This window comes from Oncorhynchus nerka, linkage group LG1, assembly GCF_034236695.1.
Source record: "Oncorhynchus nerka isolate Pitt River linkage group LG1, Oner_Uvic_2.0, whole genome shotgun sequence".
NCBI lineage: Eukaryota > Metazoa > Chordata > Actinopteri > Salmoniformes > Salmonidae > Oncorhynchus > Oncorhynchus nerka.
Genome location: NC_088396.1, coordinates 58,022,847 through 58,041,806, shown reverse-complemented (window position 1 = coordinate 58,041,806; position 18,960 = coordinate 58,022,847). Strand labels below are relative to the sequence as shown.

The 18,960-nt window shown below is 44.0% G+C and overlaps 1 protein-coding gene across 1 annotated transcript in view; it reads left to right on the top strand.

Annotated features, from left to right (window-relative positions):
* The window catches only part of si:ch211-45c16.2 (mitogen-activated protein kinase kinase kinase 13), a 161,908-nt gene that overhangs the window by 127,010 nt on the left and 15,938 nt on the right, over window positions 1-18,960 (top strand). Inside the window, 7 exon segments of the mRNA XM_065019779.1 lie at window positions 3,145-3,303; window positions 5,834-5,992; window positions 6,176-6,284; window positions 6,993-7,102; window positions 8,659-8,775; window positions 17,864-17,969; window positions 17,971-18,014. Of these exon segments, the coding sequence (XP_064875851.1) occupies window positions 3,145-3,303; window positions 5,834-5,992; window positions 6,176-6,284; window positions 6,993-7,102; window positions 8,659-8,775; window positions 17,864-17,969; window positions 17,971-18,014 (804 nt within the window).

The window sequence follows — 18,960 nt, the reverse complement described above, 5'->3', positions numbered from 1 at the left end:
GTTAGACTAGGTGTCTCCATGGTATCAGACCCCAGTTAGACTAGTTGTCTCCATGGTATCAGACCCCAGTTAGACTAGTTGTCTCCATGGTATCAGACCCCAGTTAGACTAGCTGTCTCCATGGTATCAGACCCCAGTTAGACTAGCTGTCTCCATGGTATCAGACCCCAGTTAGACTAGCTGTCTCCATGGTATCAGACCCCAGTTAGACTAGCTGTCTCCATGGTATCAGACCCCAGTTAGACTAGCTGTCTCCATGGTATCAGACTCCAGTTAGACCAGCTGTCTCCATTGTATCAGACCCCAGTTAGACTAGCTGTCTCCATGGTATCAGACCCCAGTTAGACTAGCTGTCTCCATGGTGTCAGACCCCAGTTAGACTAGCTGTCTCCATCGTATCAGACCCCAGTTAGACTAGCTGTCTCCATGGTATCAGACCCCAGTAAGACTAGCTGTCTCTATGGTATCAGACCCCAGTTAGACTAGCTGTCTCCATGGTATTAGACCCCAGTTAGACTAGCTGTCTCCATGGTATCAGACCCCAGTTAGACTAGCTGTCTCCATGGTATCAGACTCCAGTTAGACTAGCTGTCTCCATGGTATCAGACTCCAGTTAGACTAGCTGTCTCCATGGTATCAGACCCCAGTTAGACTAGCTGTCTCCATGGTATCAGACCCCAATTAGACTAGCTGTCTCCATGGTATCAGACCCCAGTTAGACTAGCTGACTCCATGGTATCAGACCCCAGTTGGACTAGCTGTCTCCATGGTATCAGACCCCAATTAGACTAGCTGTCTCCATGGTATCAGACCCCAGTTAGACTAGCTGTCTCCATGGTATCAGACCCCAGTTAGGCTAGCTGTCTCCATTAGCGTCAGACCCCAGTTAGACTAGCTGTCTCCATGGTATCAGACCCCAGTTAGGCTAGCTGTCTCCATTAGCGTCAGACCCCAGTTAGACTAGCTGTCTCCATGGTATCAGACCCCAGTTAGACTAGCTGTCTCCATTATATCAGACCCCAGTAAGACTAGCTGTCTCCATGGTATCAGACCCCAGTTAGACTAGCTGTCTCCATGGTATCAGACCCCAGTTAGACTAGCTGTCTCCATGGTATTAGTAGACCCCAGTTAGACTAGCTGTCTCCATGGTGTCAGACCCCAGTTAGACTAGGTGTCTCCATGGTATCAGACCCCAGTTAGACTAGTTGTCTCCATGGTATCAGACCCCAGTTAGGCTAGCTGTCTCCATGGTATCAGACCCCAGTTAGACTAGCTGTCTCCATGGTATCAGACTCCAGTTAGACCAGCTGTCTCCATGGTATCAGACCCCAGTTAGACTAGCTGTCTCCATGGTTTCAGACCCCAGTTAGACTAGCTGTCTCCATGGTATCAGACCCCAGTTAGACTAGCAGTCTCTATGGTATCAGACCCCAGTTGGACTAGCTGTCTCCATGGTATTAGACCCCAGTTAGACTAGCTGTCTCCATGGTATCAGACCCCAATTAGACTAGCTGACTCCAGGGTATCAGACCCCAGTTAGACTAGCTGTCTCCATGGTATCAGACCCCAATTAGACTAGCTGACTCCATGGTATCAGACCCCAGTTAGACTAGCTGTCTCCATGGTATCAGACCCCAGTTAGGCTAGCTGTCTCCATGGTGTCAGACCCCAGTTAGACTAGCTGTGTCCATGGTATCAGACCCCAGTTAGACTAGCAGTCTCTATGGTATCAGACCCCAGTTAGACTAGCTGTCTCCATGGTATCAGACCCCAGTTACACTAGCTGTCTCCATGGTATCATCTGATACCTAACAGAGTTTAGAACTCTTAGTTAGTCAGCAGTATTCAACTCTGTTAGTCAGCGGTATTCAACTCTGTTAGTCAGCAGTATTCAACTCTGTTAGTCAGCGGTATTCAACTCTGTTAGTCAGCGGTATTCAACTCTGTTAGTCCGCGGTATTCAACTCTGTTAGTCAGCGGTATTCAACTCTGTTAGTCAGCGGTATTCAACTCTGTTAGTCAGCGGTATTCAACTCTGTTAGTCAGCGGTATTCAACTCTGTTAGTCAGCGGTATTCAACTCTGTTAGTCAGCGGTATTCAACTCTGTTAGTCAGCGGTATTCAACTCTGTTAGTCAGCGGTATTCAACTCTGTTAGTCAGCAGTATTCAACTCTGTTAGTCAGCGGTATTCAACTCTGTTAGTCAGCGGTATTCAACTCTATTAGTCAGCGGTATTCAACTCTGTTAGTCAGCGGTATTCAACTCTGTTAGTCAGCGGTATTCAACTCTGTTAGTCAGCGGTATTCAACTCTGTTAGTCAGCGGTATTCAACTCTGTTAGTCAGCGGTATTCAACTCTGTTAGTCAGCGGTATTCAACTCTGTTAGTCAGCGGTATTCAACTCTGTTAGTCAGCGGTATTCAACTCTGTTAGTCAGCAGTATTCAACTCTGTTAGTCAGCGGTATTCAACTCTATTAGTCAGCGGTATTCAACTCTGTTAGTCAGCAGTATTCAACTCTGTTAGTCAGCGGTATTCAACTCTGTTAGTCAGCGGTATTCAACTCTGTTAGTCAGCGGTATAAAGACGGAGACAGGAGGAATATGCTTTAGGTCGCTGTGACTTCCTGAACAGAATCATTGCAATACAAAGACCACGTAGTGACCTTCTGTCTGTCAGTTTGAAAGACCTCTGTCTGTCTGTCTGTCTGTTTCAAAGACCTGTCTGTCTGTCTGTCTCAAAGACCTGTGTCTGTCTGTCTGTCTGTCTCAATGACCTCTGTCTGTCTGTCTGTCTGTCTGTCTGTCTGTCTCAAAGACCTGTCTGTCTGTCTCAAAGACCTGTGTCTGTCTGTCTGTCTCAAAGACCTGTGTCTGTCTGTCTGTCTCAAAGACCTGTCTGTCTGTCTCAAAGACCTCTGTCTGTCTGTCTGTCTGTCTGTCTGTCTGTCTGTCTGTCTCATGTTTTGGACAGCCGAGTCCTTTCGCCACTGTATTTCTGTTCGAGTTTGTGCTTAGGTTTTATATTATGGACCAATGTTGTTGACCAATTCAGGTTGTTTGTTGAGGTTATAAGTTATTGCCCACATGTTTTCTCCACTGAGGTCCTACTGTCCTGATGTCATGATTCTCCTCTTCTACCTCAGTGTGCTGGTGACCCAACAAGACACCGTGAAGATCAGTGACTTCGGGACGTCCAAGGAGCTCAGTGATAAGAGTACTCAGATGTCATTCGCTGGTACGGTGGCCTGGATGGCCCCAGAGGTCATCAGGAACGAACCGGTGTCTGAGAAAGTAGACATCTGGTGAGTACAACAATAAGTAATCAAAAGAGAACCGTGGCGCACTCCCAGAAGCCTGGTGGTGGCGTAAAGAGAACCGTGAAGCCTGGTGGGGGCGTAAAGAGAACCGTGAAGCCTGGTGGGGGCGTAAAGCCAACAAAGAGACCAACAAAGAGGTGTTATAGGTTCTCACTCTTAAATGTTGCATAAATCTTACTTCATTATTCAATGTTTTTAGTTGTTTTACTGCATGAGGGATAGCATAGCCAGACGTTTCAGCTTTACAGCCTTCTTCAGTGTGTAGGTACAATTTTCTTTAATTCAAAACAGCATTTGTTAAAGAACAACTGATGAGCAGCAGGTGCTTCTAATCAGGGTTGCCACTCATCAGCCAATCAGGTCCCCTCTGGTCTACCTGTATACCAATTAGTCACAAAGAGATACAGAATTATAGGTTATAGGAGCGAACACGAAGGGCAACTCATAAATCAATCACCCCAGGTGTCCACTCACCTAAATACATCAATTCATGAGAAGGACATCAGGCACAGGCGTTCATAAATATGTGGGGCCAACTCATGAAGGAAATACGTTACAGCCTTATTCTAAAATGGATTTTAAAATAAATATTCTCATCAATCTACACACACTACCCCATAATGACATCACACTACCCCATAATGACATCACAATACCCCATAATGACATCACAATACCCCATAATGACATCACACTACCCCATAATGACATCACACTACCCCATAATGACATCACACTACCCCATAATGACATCACACTACCCCATAATGACATCACACTACCCCATAATGACATCACACTACCCCATAATGACATCACAATACCCCATAATGACATCACAATACCCCATAATGACATCACACTACCCCATAATGACATCACACTACCCCATAATGACATCACACTACCCCATAATGACATCACACTACCCCATAATGACATCACACTACCCCATAATGACATCACACTACCCCATAATGACATCACAATACCCCATAATCTTAAAGTGAAAAATAGTTTTTTAGAAATGTTTGCAAATGTATTAAAAAACAGAAATACCTTTTTACATAAGTTTTCAGACCCTTTGCTATGAGACTTGAAATTGTGCTCAAGTGCATCCTGTTTCCATTGATCATCCTTGAGATGTTTCTACAACTTGACTGGAGTCCACCTGTGGTAAAGTCAATTGATTGGACATGATTTGGAAAGGCACACACCTGTCTATATAAGGTCCCACAGTTGACAGTGCATGTCAGAGCAAAAACCAAGCCATGAGGTCAAAGCACTACACCAATCAGGCCTTTATGGTAGAGTGGCCCGACGGAAGACACTCCTCAGTAAAAGGCACAAGACAGCCCACTTGGAGTTTTCCAAAAAGCACCTAAAGACTCTCAGACCATGAGAAACAAGATTATCTGGTCTGATGAAATCAAGATTAAACTCTTTGGCCTGAATTCTGGAGGAAACCAGGCTCCGCACATCACCTGGCCAATACCAGCCCTAAGGTGAAGCATGGAGGTGGCACCATCCCTACGGTGAAGCATGGTGGTGGCAGCATCATGCTGTGAGGATGTTTTTCAGCAGCAGGGACTGAGAGACTATTCAGAATCAAGGGAAAGATGAACGGAGCAAAGTACAGAGATCCTTGATGAAAACATGTTCCAGAACGCTCAGGACCTCAGACTGGGGTGAAGGTTAACCTGCCAACAGGACAACGACCCTAAGCACACAGCCAGGACCACATAGAAGTGGCTTGGGTTAAAGTCTCTGAATGTCCTTGAGTTGCCCAGCCAGATTCCAGACTTGAACCTGATCGAACATCTCTGGAGAGGCCTGAAAATAGCTGTGCAGCGACGCTCCCCATCCAACCTGACAGAGCTTGAGAGGATCTGCAGAGAAGAATGGGAGAAACTCCCCAAATACAGGTGTGCCAAGCTTGTAGCGTCATACCTAAGAAGACTCAAGGCTGTAATCACTGCCAAAGGTGTTTCAACAAAGTACTGAGCAAAGGGTCAGAATAGTTATGTAAATGTTATTTTTCTGTTTTTGTTTTTCATTAAAATTTGCAAAAACCTCAAGAAACCTGTTTTCACTGTGTCATTATGGGGTATTGTGTGTAGATTGATGAGGAAAAATAAATTATTTCATCATTTTTTAGTATACGGCTGCAACGTAGCAAAATGTGGAAAAAGTCAAGGGGTCTGAACACATTATGCGCTGTGGGGTTATGTTGGGAGGAAGTTAATATAGCACACAGTGTTTGTTAACCCTCTGTGTGGTTGGCAGGTCGTGTGGTATTATATATAATAACCCTCTGTGTGGTTGACAGGTTGTGTGGTATTATATTATAGTAACCCTCTGTGTGGAGGACAGGTCGTTTGGCGTGGTGTTATATTATAGTAACCCTCTGTGTGGAGGACAGGTCGTTTGGCGTGGTGTTATATTATAGTAACCCTCTGTGTGGAGGACAGGTTGTGTGGTATTATATTATAATAACCCTCTGTGTGGAGTACAGGTCATTTGGCGTGGTGTTATGGGAGCTGCTGACTGGAGAGATCCCCTATAAAGACGTGGACTCCTCAGCCATCATCTGGGGTGTGGGTAGCAACAGCCTCCACCTCCCTGTTCCCTCCACATGCCCTGATGGGTTCAAGATCCTCATGAAGCAGACATGGTGAGATACGCAGATCTGAGATAAATATCACACACCCTGCAAATATTCTAGGTAATATCTTCCTGTATAATAACATGGATTCATGTAATCTCGCCCTCTCCTTTCTCTTTTTGGTTGGTCTCCACTCCACTCTCTTGTTCTCCTCCCTCTCTCCTTGCTATTTGCCTTTCTCCTCCCCTCCAGGCAAGGGAAGCCCAGGAACCGTCCGTCATTCCGTCAAATCCTACTCCATCTGGACATCGCCTCAGCTGATATCCTGGGAGCTCCTCAGGAGACCTACTTCAAGTCTCAGGTGAGAACACAACCATTCTAATCCCCTAGCATACCTGTCCTTATAGACCATTCTAATCCCCTAGCATACCTGTCCTTATAGACCATTCTAAGCCCCTAGCATACCTGTCCTTATAGACCATTCTAAGCCCCTAGCATACCTGTCCTTATAGACCATTCTAAGCCCCTAGCATACCTGTCCTTATAGACCATTCTAATCCCCTAGCATACCTGTCCTTATAGACCATTCTAAGCCCCTAGCATACCTGTCCTTATAGACCATTCTAAGCCCCTAGCATACCTGTCCTTATAGACCATTCTAAGCCCCTAGCATACCTGTCCTTATAGACCATTCTAAGCCCCTAGCATACCTGTCCTTATAGACCATTCTAAGCCCCTAGCATACCTGTCCTTATAGACCATTCTAAGCCCCTAGCATGCCTGTCCTTATAGACCATTCTAAGCCCCTAGCATACCTGTCCTTATAGACCATTCTAAGCCCCTAGCATACCTGTCCTTATAGACCATTCTAAGCCCCTAGCATACCTGTCCTTATAGACCATTCTAAGCCCCTAGCATACCTGTCCTTATAGACCATTCTAAGCCCCTAGCATACCTGTCCTTATAGACCATTCTAAGCCCCTTGCATACCTGTCCTTATAGACCATTCTAAGCTATAGCCACCCTGTAGTGATATGTAACCCTGTGTGTCCTGTTCCCCCTGTGTCAGTCTGAGTGGAGGGAGGAGGTGAGGAAACACTTTGAGAAGATCAAGTCTGAAGGAACCTGCATCCACCGACTGGATGAGGAGCTGATCAAACGCAGGAGGGATGAACTCAGGTAGGAGAGAGAGAGTTTGTATATACAGGTGAAGTCGGGAAGTTTGCATACACCTCAGCCAAATACATTTATACTCAGTTTTTCACAATTCCTGACATTTAATCCTAGTACAAATGCCCTGTCTTAGGTCAGTTAGGATCACCACTTTATTTTAAGAATGTGAAATGTCAGAATAATAGTAGAGAAAATGATTTATTTCAGCTTTTATTTCTTTCATCACATTCCCAGTGGGTCAGAAGTTTACATACACTCAATTAGTATTTGGTAGCATTGCTTTTAAATTGTTTAACTTGGGTCAAACGTTTCGGGTAGCCTTCCACAAGCTTCCCACAATAAGTTGGGTGAATGTTGGCCCATTCCTCCTGACAGAGTTGGTGTAACTGAGTCAGGTTTGTAGGCCTCCTTGCTCGCACACACTTTTCCCAGTTTGCCCACAAATGTTCTATTGGATTGAGGTCAGGGCTTTGTGATGACCACCTCAATACCTTGACTTTGTTGTCCTTAAGCCATTTTGCCACAACTTTGGAAGTATGCTTGGGGTCATTGTCCATTTGGAAGACCCATTTGCGACCAAGCTTTAACTTCCTGAATGATGTCTTGAGATATTGCTTCAATATATCCACATAATGTTCCTACCTCATGATGCCATCTATTTTGTGAAGTGCACCAGTCCCTCCTGCAGCAAAGCACCCCCACAACATGATACTGCCACCCGTGCTTCACGGTTGGGATGGTGTTCTTCAGCTTGCTAGCCTCCCCCTTTTCCTCCAAACATAACAATGGTCATCATGGCCAAACAGTTCTATTTTTGTTTCATCAGACCAGAGGACATTTAAGTATCTTTGTCCCCATGTGAAGTTGCAAACCGTAATCTGTCTTTTTTATGGTGGTTTTGGAGCAGTGGCTTCTTCCTTGCTGAGCAGCCTTTCAGGTTATGTTTTTTACTGTGGATATAGATACTTTTGTACCTGTTTCCTCCAGTATCTTCACAAGGTCCTTGCTGTTGTTCTGGGATTTATTTGCACTTTTCACACCAAAGTACGTTCATCTCTAGGAGGCAGAACGCGTCTCCTACCTGAGCGGTATGACGGCTATGTGGTCCCATGGTGTTTATACTTGCGTACTATTGTTTGTACAGATGAACGTGGTACCTTCAGGTGTGAAGGTAGGCCTTGAAATACATCCACAGTTACACCTCCAATTGACACAAATTATGTCAACTATCAGAAGCTTCTAAAGCCATGACATAATTTTCTGGAATTTTCCAAGCTGTTTAAAGGCACAGTCAACTTAGTGTATGTAAACTTCTGACCCACTGGAATTGTGATACAGTGAATTATAAGTTAAATAATCTGTCTGTAAACAATTCTTGGAAAAATGACTTGTGTCATGCACAAAGTAGATGTCCTAACCGACTTGCCAAAACTATAGTTCGTTAACAAGAAATGTGTGGAGTGGTTGAAAAACTAGTTTTAATGACTCCAACCTAAGTGTATGTAAACTTCCGACTTCAACTGTAGATAGATGTGTATTGAGCGTTCTGTCTCTCTCTCTAGACATGCCCTGGACATCAGGGAGCACTACGAGAGGAAGTTGGAGAGAGCTAACAACCTCTACATGGAGCTGAGTGCCATCATGTTGCAGCTGGAGGTCCGTGAGAAGGAGCTCATCAAGTACGTATAGAATGGATAGAATAGAACCTGTATCCTACTACATCGCTGTGGTAAAGGAGTCCATGGAGACGTTCCATTGACCAGACTGGACCACATTCAACAAACCTCAGTTGAAATTAGTCAAATCCGTCATGATTGATATATTGTAACGGGCCCACAATGTTTTTACTAAAGTCCAATTTGGATATATTTGGCTGTTTTAGCTGAATAACATGTAGAAGTTGTCCCTTTTCAGGTTTAGAAGAAGTGACTGCTAAATGCAATCTCTGTTTCTCTGGTCAGAACTAGGAAGAACAGGAGGGTCAGAACCAGGAAGAACAGGAGGGTCAGAACCAGGAAGAACAGGAGGGTCAGAACCAGGAAGAACAGGAGGGTCAGAACCAGGAAGAACAGGAGCGTCATAACTAGGAAGAACAGGAGGGTCAGAACCAGGAAGAAGAGGGGGGTCAGAACTAGGAAGAACAGGAGGGTCAGAACCAGGAAGAACAGGAGGGTCCGAACCAGGAAGAACAGGAGGGTCAGAACTAGGAAGAACAGGAGGGTCAGAACCAGGAAGAACAGGAGGGTCAGAACTAGGAAGAACAGGAGGGTCAGAACTAGGAAGAACAGGAGAGTCAGAACTAGGAAGAACAGGAGAGTCAGAACTAGGAAGAACAGGAGGGTCAGAACTAGGAAGAACAGGAGAGTCAGAACTAGCAAGAACAGGAGGGTCAGAACCAGGAAGAACAAGAGGGTCAGAACTAGGAAGAACAGGAGGGTCAGAACTAGGAAGAACAGGAGGGTCAGAACCAGGAAGAACAGGAGGGTCAGAACCAGGAAGAACAGGAGGGTCAGAACCAGGAAGAACAGGAGGGTCAGAACCAGGAAGAACAGGGGGGTCAGAACTAGGAAGAACAGGAGGGTCAGAACCAGGAAGAACAGGAGGGTCAGAACCAGGAAGAACAGGAGGGTCAGAACCAGGAAGAACAGGGGGGTCAGAACTAGGAAGAACAGGAGGGTCAGAACCAGGAAGAACAGGCGGGTCAGAACCAGGAAGAACAGGAGGGTCAGAACCAGGAACAGGGCGATATGCACAAGTTACGTCCTCAGCGGGTGCAGCTGAACACTGTATGCTGGAAATACTCGATTTGTTATATTTTACTGAAACATAACCAATATTCGTTGAATATAAATAACAAACTTGTTTTTGCGTTGATTCTGCGACGCGGTTCGCTTTTAACTACTAGGACCACTATTCCTTGTCCAGGAATACTGCTTAACAGAGACACTAAGCTGCTAGTCATCAAGCTAACGAAGTTGGTACCGGATGAGTTTTGCAGCCCTCTGTCTGGAGAAATAAATGAACGGTTCCAGCGCCTTAGGAGCTACTAGACTTTCTTTTGGGACAATCCGGATCACTCAGAGTTTTCCAATGCGGCAACTGTTTGCTTGCCGAGGATTATAGGCTTGATGTGTCTTCCTCGATCACGCAGGTCGCCAGCTTACGTAAGAAACTGGAAAACGAAGAGTGGCATGTTTACCTTTTCTACACCGGTGGCTGGACGGCGTTCACGCTTGTTGGATGCATCTCTGCCTTGTCGTTTGTCATTATCCAACTGGCCAGTGTTGCCCGGAGCTCCCCCATCTGATAGTGGAGTTGAAGGAGCACAGCAAGAGGACCATGGCAATCAAAGATGGTCACATTGCACGAGCCGTGGAAGCCGAAGACAGCAGCCTCCCGCAAAGCAGTCTACACTCTCAACGAGAGGCCAACAACTAATAGTTTTGCCATCCTGGAGCCTGATCTACCTTCGTCACTGGGAGTACCTGTGTCTGCGGCCACACTGCAACTCCTATGGTTTCGAAGTCGATGTCGGTAACCTTCTGTCCCTGCTCTGGATTCATTCTCGGGGTGGAAGGTAGCCTAGTGGTTAGAGCATTGGGGTAATAACCTTAAGGTTGCAAGTTCAAATCCCAGAGCTGACAAGGTTCAGCCCTGAACAAGGCAGTTAATCCACTGTTCCTAGGCCATCATTGAAACTAAGAATTTGTTCTTTACTGACTTGCCTAGTTAAATAAAGATAAAATGTAAAAACTGTCGGAGGCCTGCAACGGGCTCAAGTCATCCCGCCTCTCGCACATCCATAAAGGCTTCTCTGAATCCTGTGACTCATGGGAGTGGGTTGATTTCCTTGTCTTTCTCGTCAGCGAGGATTTTGGTAAGAAATGGGACCGTTCCCAGTGCAAAAACAATTTTCTATCCTGGAGCCCGAGTAAATGACATTACTAAGCTGCTCCCGAATGTACTACACCAGGACATTGATTCTATCCTAGTCCATGTGGGTTTTTAATGACATTACTAAGCTGCTCCTGAATGTACTACACCAGGACATTGATTCTATCCTAGTCCATGTGGGTTTTAAAGACATTACTAAGCTGAATGTACTACAGCAGGACATTGATTCTATCCTAGTCCATGTGGGCTTGAATGACATTACTAAGCTGCTCCTGAATGTCAGGACATAAACATCGATTCTATCGTAGTCCATGTGGGTTTTAATGACATCATGAAGAGCAGCTCTGAACAGTTGAAACTGAATTTTAAAGAGCTGATTCACTCTCTGCTTGACACTAATAAAAGACCCATCATATCTGGTCCTGTGCCCTCTCTGAATCGTGGCATTGAATGCTTTAGCAGGATTCTTTCTCTTCACAACTGGCTACGTGATTATTGCAGCTCAATGGGTGTAACTTTTGTTGGCAATTTCAATACCTTTTGGAAACAGAACATGTTTTATAAGGAGGATGGGATCCACCCAAATCATCTGGGTTCCTGGATCCTTTCACAGCAGTATAAGGAGGATGGGATCCACCCAGATCACTTGGGTTCCTGGATCCTTTCACAGCGTTATAAGGAGGATGGGATCCACCCAAATCATCTGGGTTCCTGGATCCTTTCACAGTATTATAAGGAGGATGGGATCCACCCAAATCATCTGGGTTCCTGGATCCTTACACAGCTTTATAAGGACGATGGGATCCACCCAAATCATCTGGGTTCCTGGATCCTTTCACAGTATTATAAGGAGGATGGGATCCACCCAAATCATCTGGGTTCCTGGATCCTTTCACAGCATTATAAGGCTGCGTTGAGACAATGACTTATCAATGACTCAAGCCCAGCTCAGTTAATCCCTACCATTGTGTCCCTGAGTTGTCATAAGGCTTCAGCAAATGTGCATTATCCTAGTGGCGTTGGAAGACACAATGTAAGTAACCTAATTTATGTCCCTCTAACTGCCCTGAATGTCTCTGCTGATCCTACAGCTTTTGTATACAGCAATCAACCTGGAGGTATATTTTCTGGGTGATTTAAATACTGACTGGCTTTCATCAAGCTGCACACTCAAGAAATAGCTTCAAACTGTAGCCAGTGCCTGGAACCTGGATCAGGTCGTCAGTCAACCTACCAGGGTAGTTACAAACAGCACAGGAATGAGATTATCAACATGTATTGATCACATCTTTACTAATGCTGCAGAAATTAGCCATAGTAGCCATATCTAGGGAAACCAAAGTCCCAAAGGCTGGGCCTAATATAGTGTATAAGAGGTCAGGCTGGGCCTAATATAGTGTATGAGGTCAGGCTGAGCCTAATATAGTGTATAAGAGGTCAGGCTGGGCCTAATATAGTGAATAAGAGGTCAGGCTGGGCCTAATATAGTGTATAAGATGTCAGGCTGGGCCTAATATAGTGTATAAGAGGTCAGGCTGGGCCTAATATAGTGTATAAGAGGTCAGGCTGGGCCTAATATAGTGTATAAGAGGTCAGGCTGGGCCTAATATAGTGTATAAGAGGTCAGGCTGGGCCTAATATAGTGTATAAGAGGTCAGGCTGGGCCTAATATAGTGAATAAGAGGTCAGGCTGGGCCTAATATAGTGTATAAGAGGTCAGGCTGGGCCTAATATAGTGAATAAGAGGTCAGGCTGGGCCTAATATAGTGTATAAGAGGTCAGGCTGGGCCTAATATAGTGTATAAGAGGTCAGGCTGGGCCTAATATAGTGTATAAGAGGTCAGGCTGGGCCTAATATAGTGTATAAGAGGTCAGGCTGGGCCTAATATAGTGAATAAGAGGTCAGGCTGGGCCTAATATAGTGTATAAGAGGTCAGGCTGGGCCTAATATAGTGTATAAGATGTCAGGCTGGGCCTAATATAGTGTATAAGAGGTCAGGCTGGGCCTAATATAGTGTATAAGAGGTCAGGCTGGGCCTAATATAGTGTATAAGAGGTCAGGCTGGGCCTAATATAGTGTATAAGAGGTCAGGCTGGGCCTAATATAGTGTATAAGAAGTCATACAAGAAGTTTTGTAGTGATTCATATGTTGATGATGTAAAGAATATTTGTTGGTCTGTGGTGGATAATGAGGAGCAAACAGACGCTGCACTTGACAAATTTATGAAATTGCTTATTCCAGTTACTAATAAGCACCCATTAAGAAAATGACTGTAAAAACTGTTAAATCCCTGTGGATTGATGAGAATTGAAAATGTTGATGGTTGAGAGGGAAGAGGCAAAAGGAATGGCAAATAAGTCTGGCTGCACAACCGATTGGCAAACGTACTGCAAATTGAGAAATCATGTTACTAAACTCAATAAAAAGACTACTACACTATGAAACAAAGATAAATGACAAAGAATGATGGTGAAATGTTTGGAACACCTTAAATTAAATTTATGAAAAAAGGCAAACTCAGCTCCATCATTCATTGAATCAGATAGCTCACTCATCACAAAACCCACTGACATTGCCAACTACTTTAATGTGTTTTTATTGGCAAGATTATCAAATTTAGGCATGACATGTCAGCAACAAACACTGACACTACACTACACATCCAAGAATATCTGACTAAATTCTGAAAGACAAGCAATGGAATTTTAAATTCCATAAAGTGAGTGTGGAAGAGGTGAAACAATGATTGTCTATCATTTAACAATTGTCTATCAACAATGAACACATGGGTCTGACAACTTGGATGGAAAATTACTGAGGATAATAGCGGACGATATTGCCACTCCTATTTGCCATATCTTCAATTTAAGGTCACTAGAAAGTGTGTACCCTCAGGCTTAAAGGGAAGGACATTCAACCAGCACAGCACTTACACATATAACTGATGATTGGCTGAGAAAAAAATTGATGATAAAAAGATTGGGGGTTTAGTGTGGCTTTTGCTATTATCGATCATAGTCTGCTGCTGGAAAAACGTATCTGTTATGGCTTTACACCCCCTGCTATAATGTGGATAATGAGTTACCTGTCTAACAGAACACAGAGGGTGTTCTTTAATGGAAGCCTCTCTAACATAATCCAGGTAGAATCAGGAATTCCCCAGGGCAGCTGTCTAGGCCCTTTACTTTTTTCAATTTTTACTAACGACATGCCACTGGATTTTAGTAAAGCCAGTGTGTCTATGTATGTGGATGACTCAACACTATACATGTCAGTTACTACCGGGACTGAAATGACGAACACTTAACAAAGAGCTGCAGTTAGTTTCAGAGTGGTGAGGAATAAGTTAGCCCTAAATATTTCTTAAACTGAAAGCATTGTATTTGGGACAAATCATTCACCAAACCCTAAACCTCAACTAAACCTTGTAATGAATAATGTGCAAATTGAGCAAGTTGAGGTGACTAAACTGCTTGGAGTAACCCTGGATTGTAAACTGTCATGGTCAAAACACATTGATACAACAGTAGCTAAGGTGGGGAGAAGTCTGTCCGTGATAACGTGCTGTTATACCTTCTTAACAACACTATAAACAAGGCAGGTCCTACAGGCCCTAGTTTTGTCCCACTTGGATTACTGTTCAGTCGTGTGGTCAGGTGCCACAAAAAGGCTGGCCGTTGGATGTACACAGAGAGCTAACATTAATAATATGCATGTCAATCTCTACTGGCTCAAAGTGGAGGACAGATTGACTTCATCACTACTTGTATTTATAAGAGGTATTGGCATGTTGAATACACAGAGCTGTCTGTCTAAACTACTAGCACACAGCTCAAACACCCATGCATACCCCACAAGACATGCCACCAGAGGTCTCTTCACAGTCCCCAAGTCCAGAACAGACTATGGGAGAAACACAGTAATACATAGAACCATGACTACATGGAACTCTATTCCACAGTACTACATAGAACCATGACTACATGGAACTCTATTCCACAGTACAACATAGAGCCATGACTACACGGAACTCTATTCCACAGTACTACATAGAGCCATGACTACATGGAACTCTATTCCACAGTAATACATAGAGCCATGACTACATGGAACTCTATTCCACAGTACTACATAGAGCCATGACTACATGGAACTCTATTCCACAGTACTACATAGAGCCATGACTACATGGAACTCTATTCCACAGTACTACATAGAGCCATGACTACATGGAACTCTATTCCACAGTACTACATAGAGCCATGACTACATGGAACTCTATTCCACAGTACTACATAGAGCCATGACTACATGGAACTCTATTCCACAGTACTACATAGAACCATGACTACATGGAACTCTATTCCACAGTACAACATAGAGCCATGACTACACGGAACTCTATTCCACAGTACTACATAGAGCCATGACTACATGGAACTCTATTCCACAGTAATACATAGAGCCATGACTACATGGAACTCTATTCCACAGTACTACATAGAGCCATGACTACATGGAACTCTATTCCACAGTACTACATAGAGCCATGACTACATGGAACTCTATTCCACAGTACTACATAGAGCCATGACTACATGGAACTCTATTCCACAGTACTACACAGAGCCATGACTACATGGAACTCTATTCCACAGTACTACATAGAGCCATGACTACATGGAACTCTATTCCACAGTACTACATAGAGCCATGACTACATGGAACTCTATTCCACAGTACTCCTAGAGCCATGACTACATGGAACTCTATTCCACAGTACTACATAGAGCCATGACTACATGGAACTCTATTCCACAGTACTACATAGAGCCATGACTACATGGAACTCTATTCCACAGTACTACATAGAGCCATGACTACATGGAACTCTATTCCACAGTAATACATAGAGCCATGACTACATGGAACTCTATTCCACAGTACTACATAGAGCCATGACTACATGGAACTCTATTCCACAGTACTACATAGAGCCATGACTACATGGAACTCTATTCCACAGTACTACATAGAGCCATGACTACATGGAACTCTATTCCACAGTACTACATAGAGCCATGACTACATGGAACTCTATTCCACAGTACTACATAGAGCCATGACTACATGGAACTCTATTCCACAGTACTACATAGAGCCATGACTACATGGAACTCTATTCCACAGTACTACATAGAGCCATGACTACATGGAACTCTATTCCACAGTACTACATAGAGCCATGACTACATGGAACTCTATTCCACATCAAATAACGAATTCAAGCAGTAAAATGTGATAACTGTACACCTTATGGAACAGTGGGGACTGAAGCAACACAAATATAGGCACATACACATGCACACACACAATAACATACGCAATATACACACACATACACATGCATACACACACAATAACATACGCAATATACACACACATACACATGCACACACACAATAACATATGCACTATACACACACAGACACATGCATACACACACAATAACATACGCAATATACACACACAGACACATGCACACACACACAATAACATACGCAATATACACACACATACACATGCATACACACACAATAACATACGCACTATACACACACAGACACATGCATACACACACAATAACATACGCACTATACACACACATACACATGCATACACACACAATAACATACGCACTATACACACACAGACACATGCACACACACACAATAACATACGCACTATACACACACAGACACATGCACACACACACAATAACATACGCACTATACACACACATACACATGCATACACACACAATAACATACGCAATATACACACACATACACATGCACACACACACAATAACATACGCAATATACACACACATACACATGCACACACACACAATAACATACGCAATATACACACACATACACATGCACACACACACAATAACATACGCAATATACACACACATACACATGCACACACACACAATAACATACGCACTATACACACACATACACATGCACACACACACAATAACATACGCACTATACACACACATACACATGCACACACACACAATAACATACGCAATATACACACACAGACACATGCACACACACACAATAACATACGCACTATACACACACAGACACATGCATACACACACAATAACATATGCACTATACACACACAGACACATGCATACACACACAATAACATACGCACTATACACACACAGACACATGGATATAATGGCCTCTTGCATTTCAAAAATGATGGAAAAACCAAATGCATGTTTTTTTTTGTATTATCTTTTACCAGATCACATGTGTTCTATTCTCCTACATTAATTTCACATTTCCACAAACTTCAAAGTGTTTCCTTTCAAATGGTATCAAGAATGTGCATATCCTTGCTTCAGGTCCTGAGCTACAGGCATTTAGATTTGGGAATGTCATTTTAGGTCCTGAGCTACAGGCATTTAGATTTGGGAATGTCATTTTAGGTCCTGAGCTACAGGCATTTAGATTTGGGAATGTCATTTAGGTCCTGAGCTACAGGCTGTTAGATTTGGTCATTTCAGGAGGAAATTGAAAAAAAAGGGTCCCATCCTTTAGAGGTTTTAAGGTGTTAATTTTGACAGCTGTAGTAATAATATAGAGTCTGTTAGTCTGTTTCTGCTCTCTGGGTGACATGACAGGCTAATACTTAGGCTAGTAGTCTGTTTCTGCTCTCTGGGTGACATGACAGGCTAATACTTAGGCTAGTAATCTGTCAATAGGTCAATGTCTCCAGATCTCCAACAAAACACAGTTTGACCGAGTCATCAGTGTGTCATTACTAACCCCCCCCGTAGGAGAGAGTTGGCTGTGGAGAAGAAGTATCCAGGTAACTACAAACGTTCCCACCTGGTGCGGCCCATCGTCAGGCCCAACGCCGTGGAGAAATTCATCAGGAAGTCTGAAAGGCTGCATCTCCCACAAGACTGGGATACCCCCTGCGAAGAGGTCAGAGCTCTCACTTTATTAAAGACGGGGCATGTATGGGCAGGGTTTACTCCTCCCACTTTATTAAAGACGGGGCATGTATGGGCAGGGTTTACTCCTCCCACTTTATTAAAGAGTCTGTTTCTGGGATGTATGGGCAGGGTTCCCACTTTATTAATCTGAATCAGGTCAATGTCTCCAGATCTCACAAAAGACGGGTCATGTATGGGCAGTGTGTTTACTCCCCCTTTATTAAAGACGTTGGCTGTGGAAGGGTTCAGGTAACCTCCCACTTTATTAAAGACCCATGTCAGGGCCAACGGGGCATGTATGGGAAGAAAGGTTTACTCTCCCACTTTATTAAAGACGGGGCATGTATGGGCCTGGGGGTCATGTTAGGGTTTACTCTCCCACTTTATTAAAGACGGGGCATGTATGGGCAGGGTTTACTCCTCCCACTTTATTAAAGACGGGGCATGTATGGGCAGGGTTTACTCCTCCCACTTTATTAAAGACGGGGCATGTATGGGCAGGGTTTACTCCTCCCACTTTATTAAAGACGGGGCATGTATGGGCAGGGTTTACTCCTCCCACTTTATTAAAGACGGGGCATGTATGGGCAGGGTTTACTCCTCCCACTTTATTAAAGACGGGGCATGTATGGGCAGGGTTTACTCCTCCCACTTTATTAAAGACGGGGCATGTATGGGCAGGGTTTACTCCTCCCACTTTATTAAAGACGGGGATGTATGGGCAGGGTTTACTCCTCCCACTTTATTAAAGACTGTATGGGCAGGGTTTACTCCTCCCACTTTAAAAGACGGGCATGTATTAAAGGGCAGGGTTTACTCCTCCCACTTTATTAAAGACGGGGCATGTATGGGCAGGGTTTACTCCTCCCACTTTATTAAAGACGGGGCATGTATGGGCAGGGTTTACTCCTCCCACTTTATTAAAGACGGGGCAT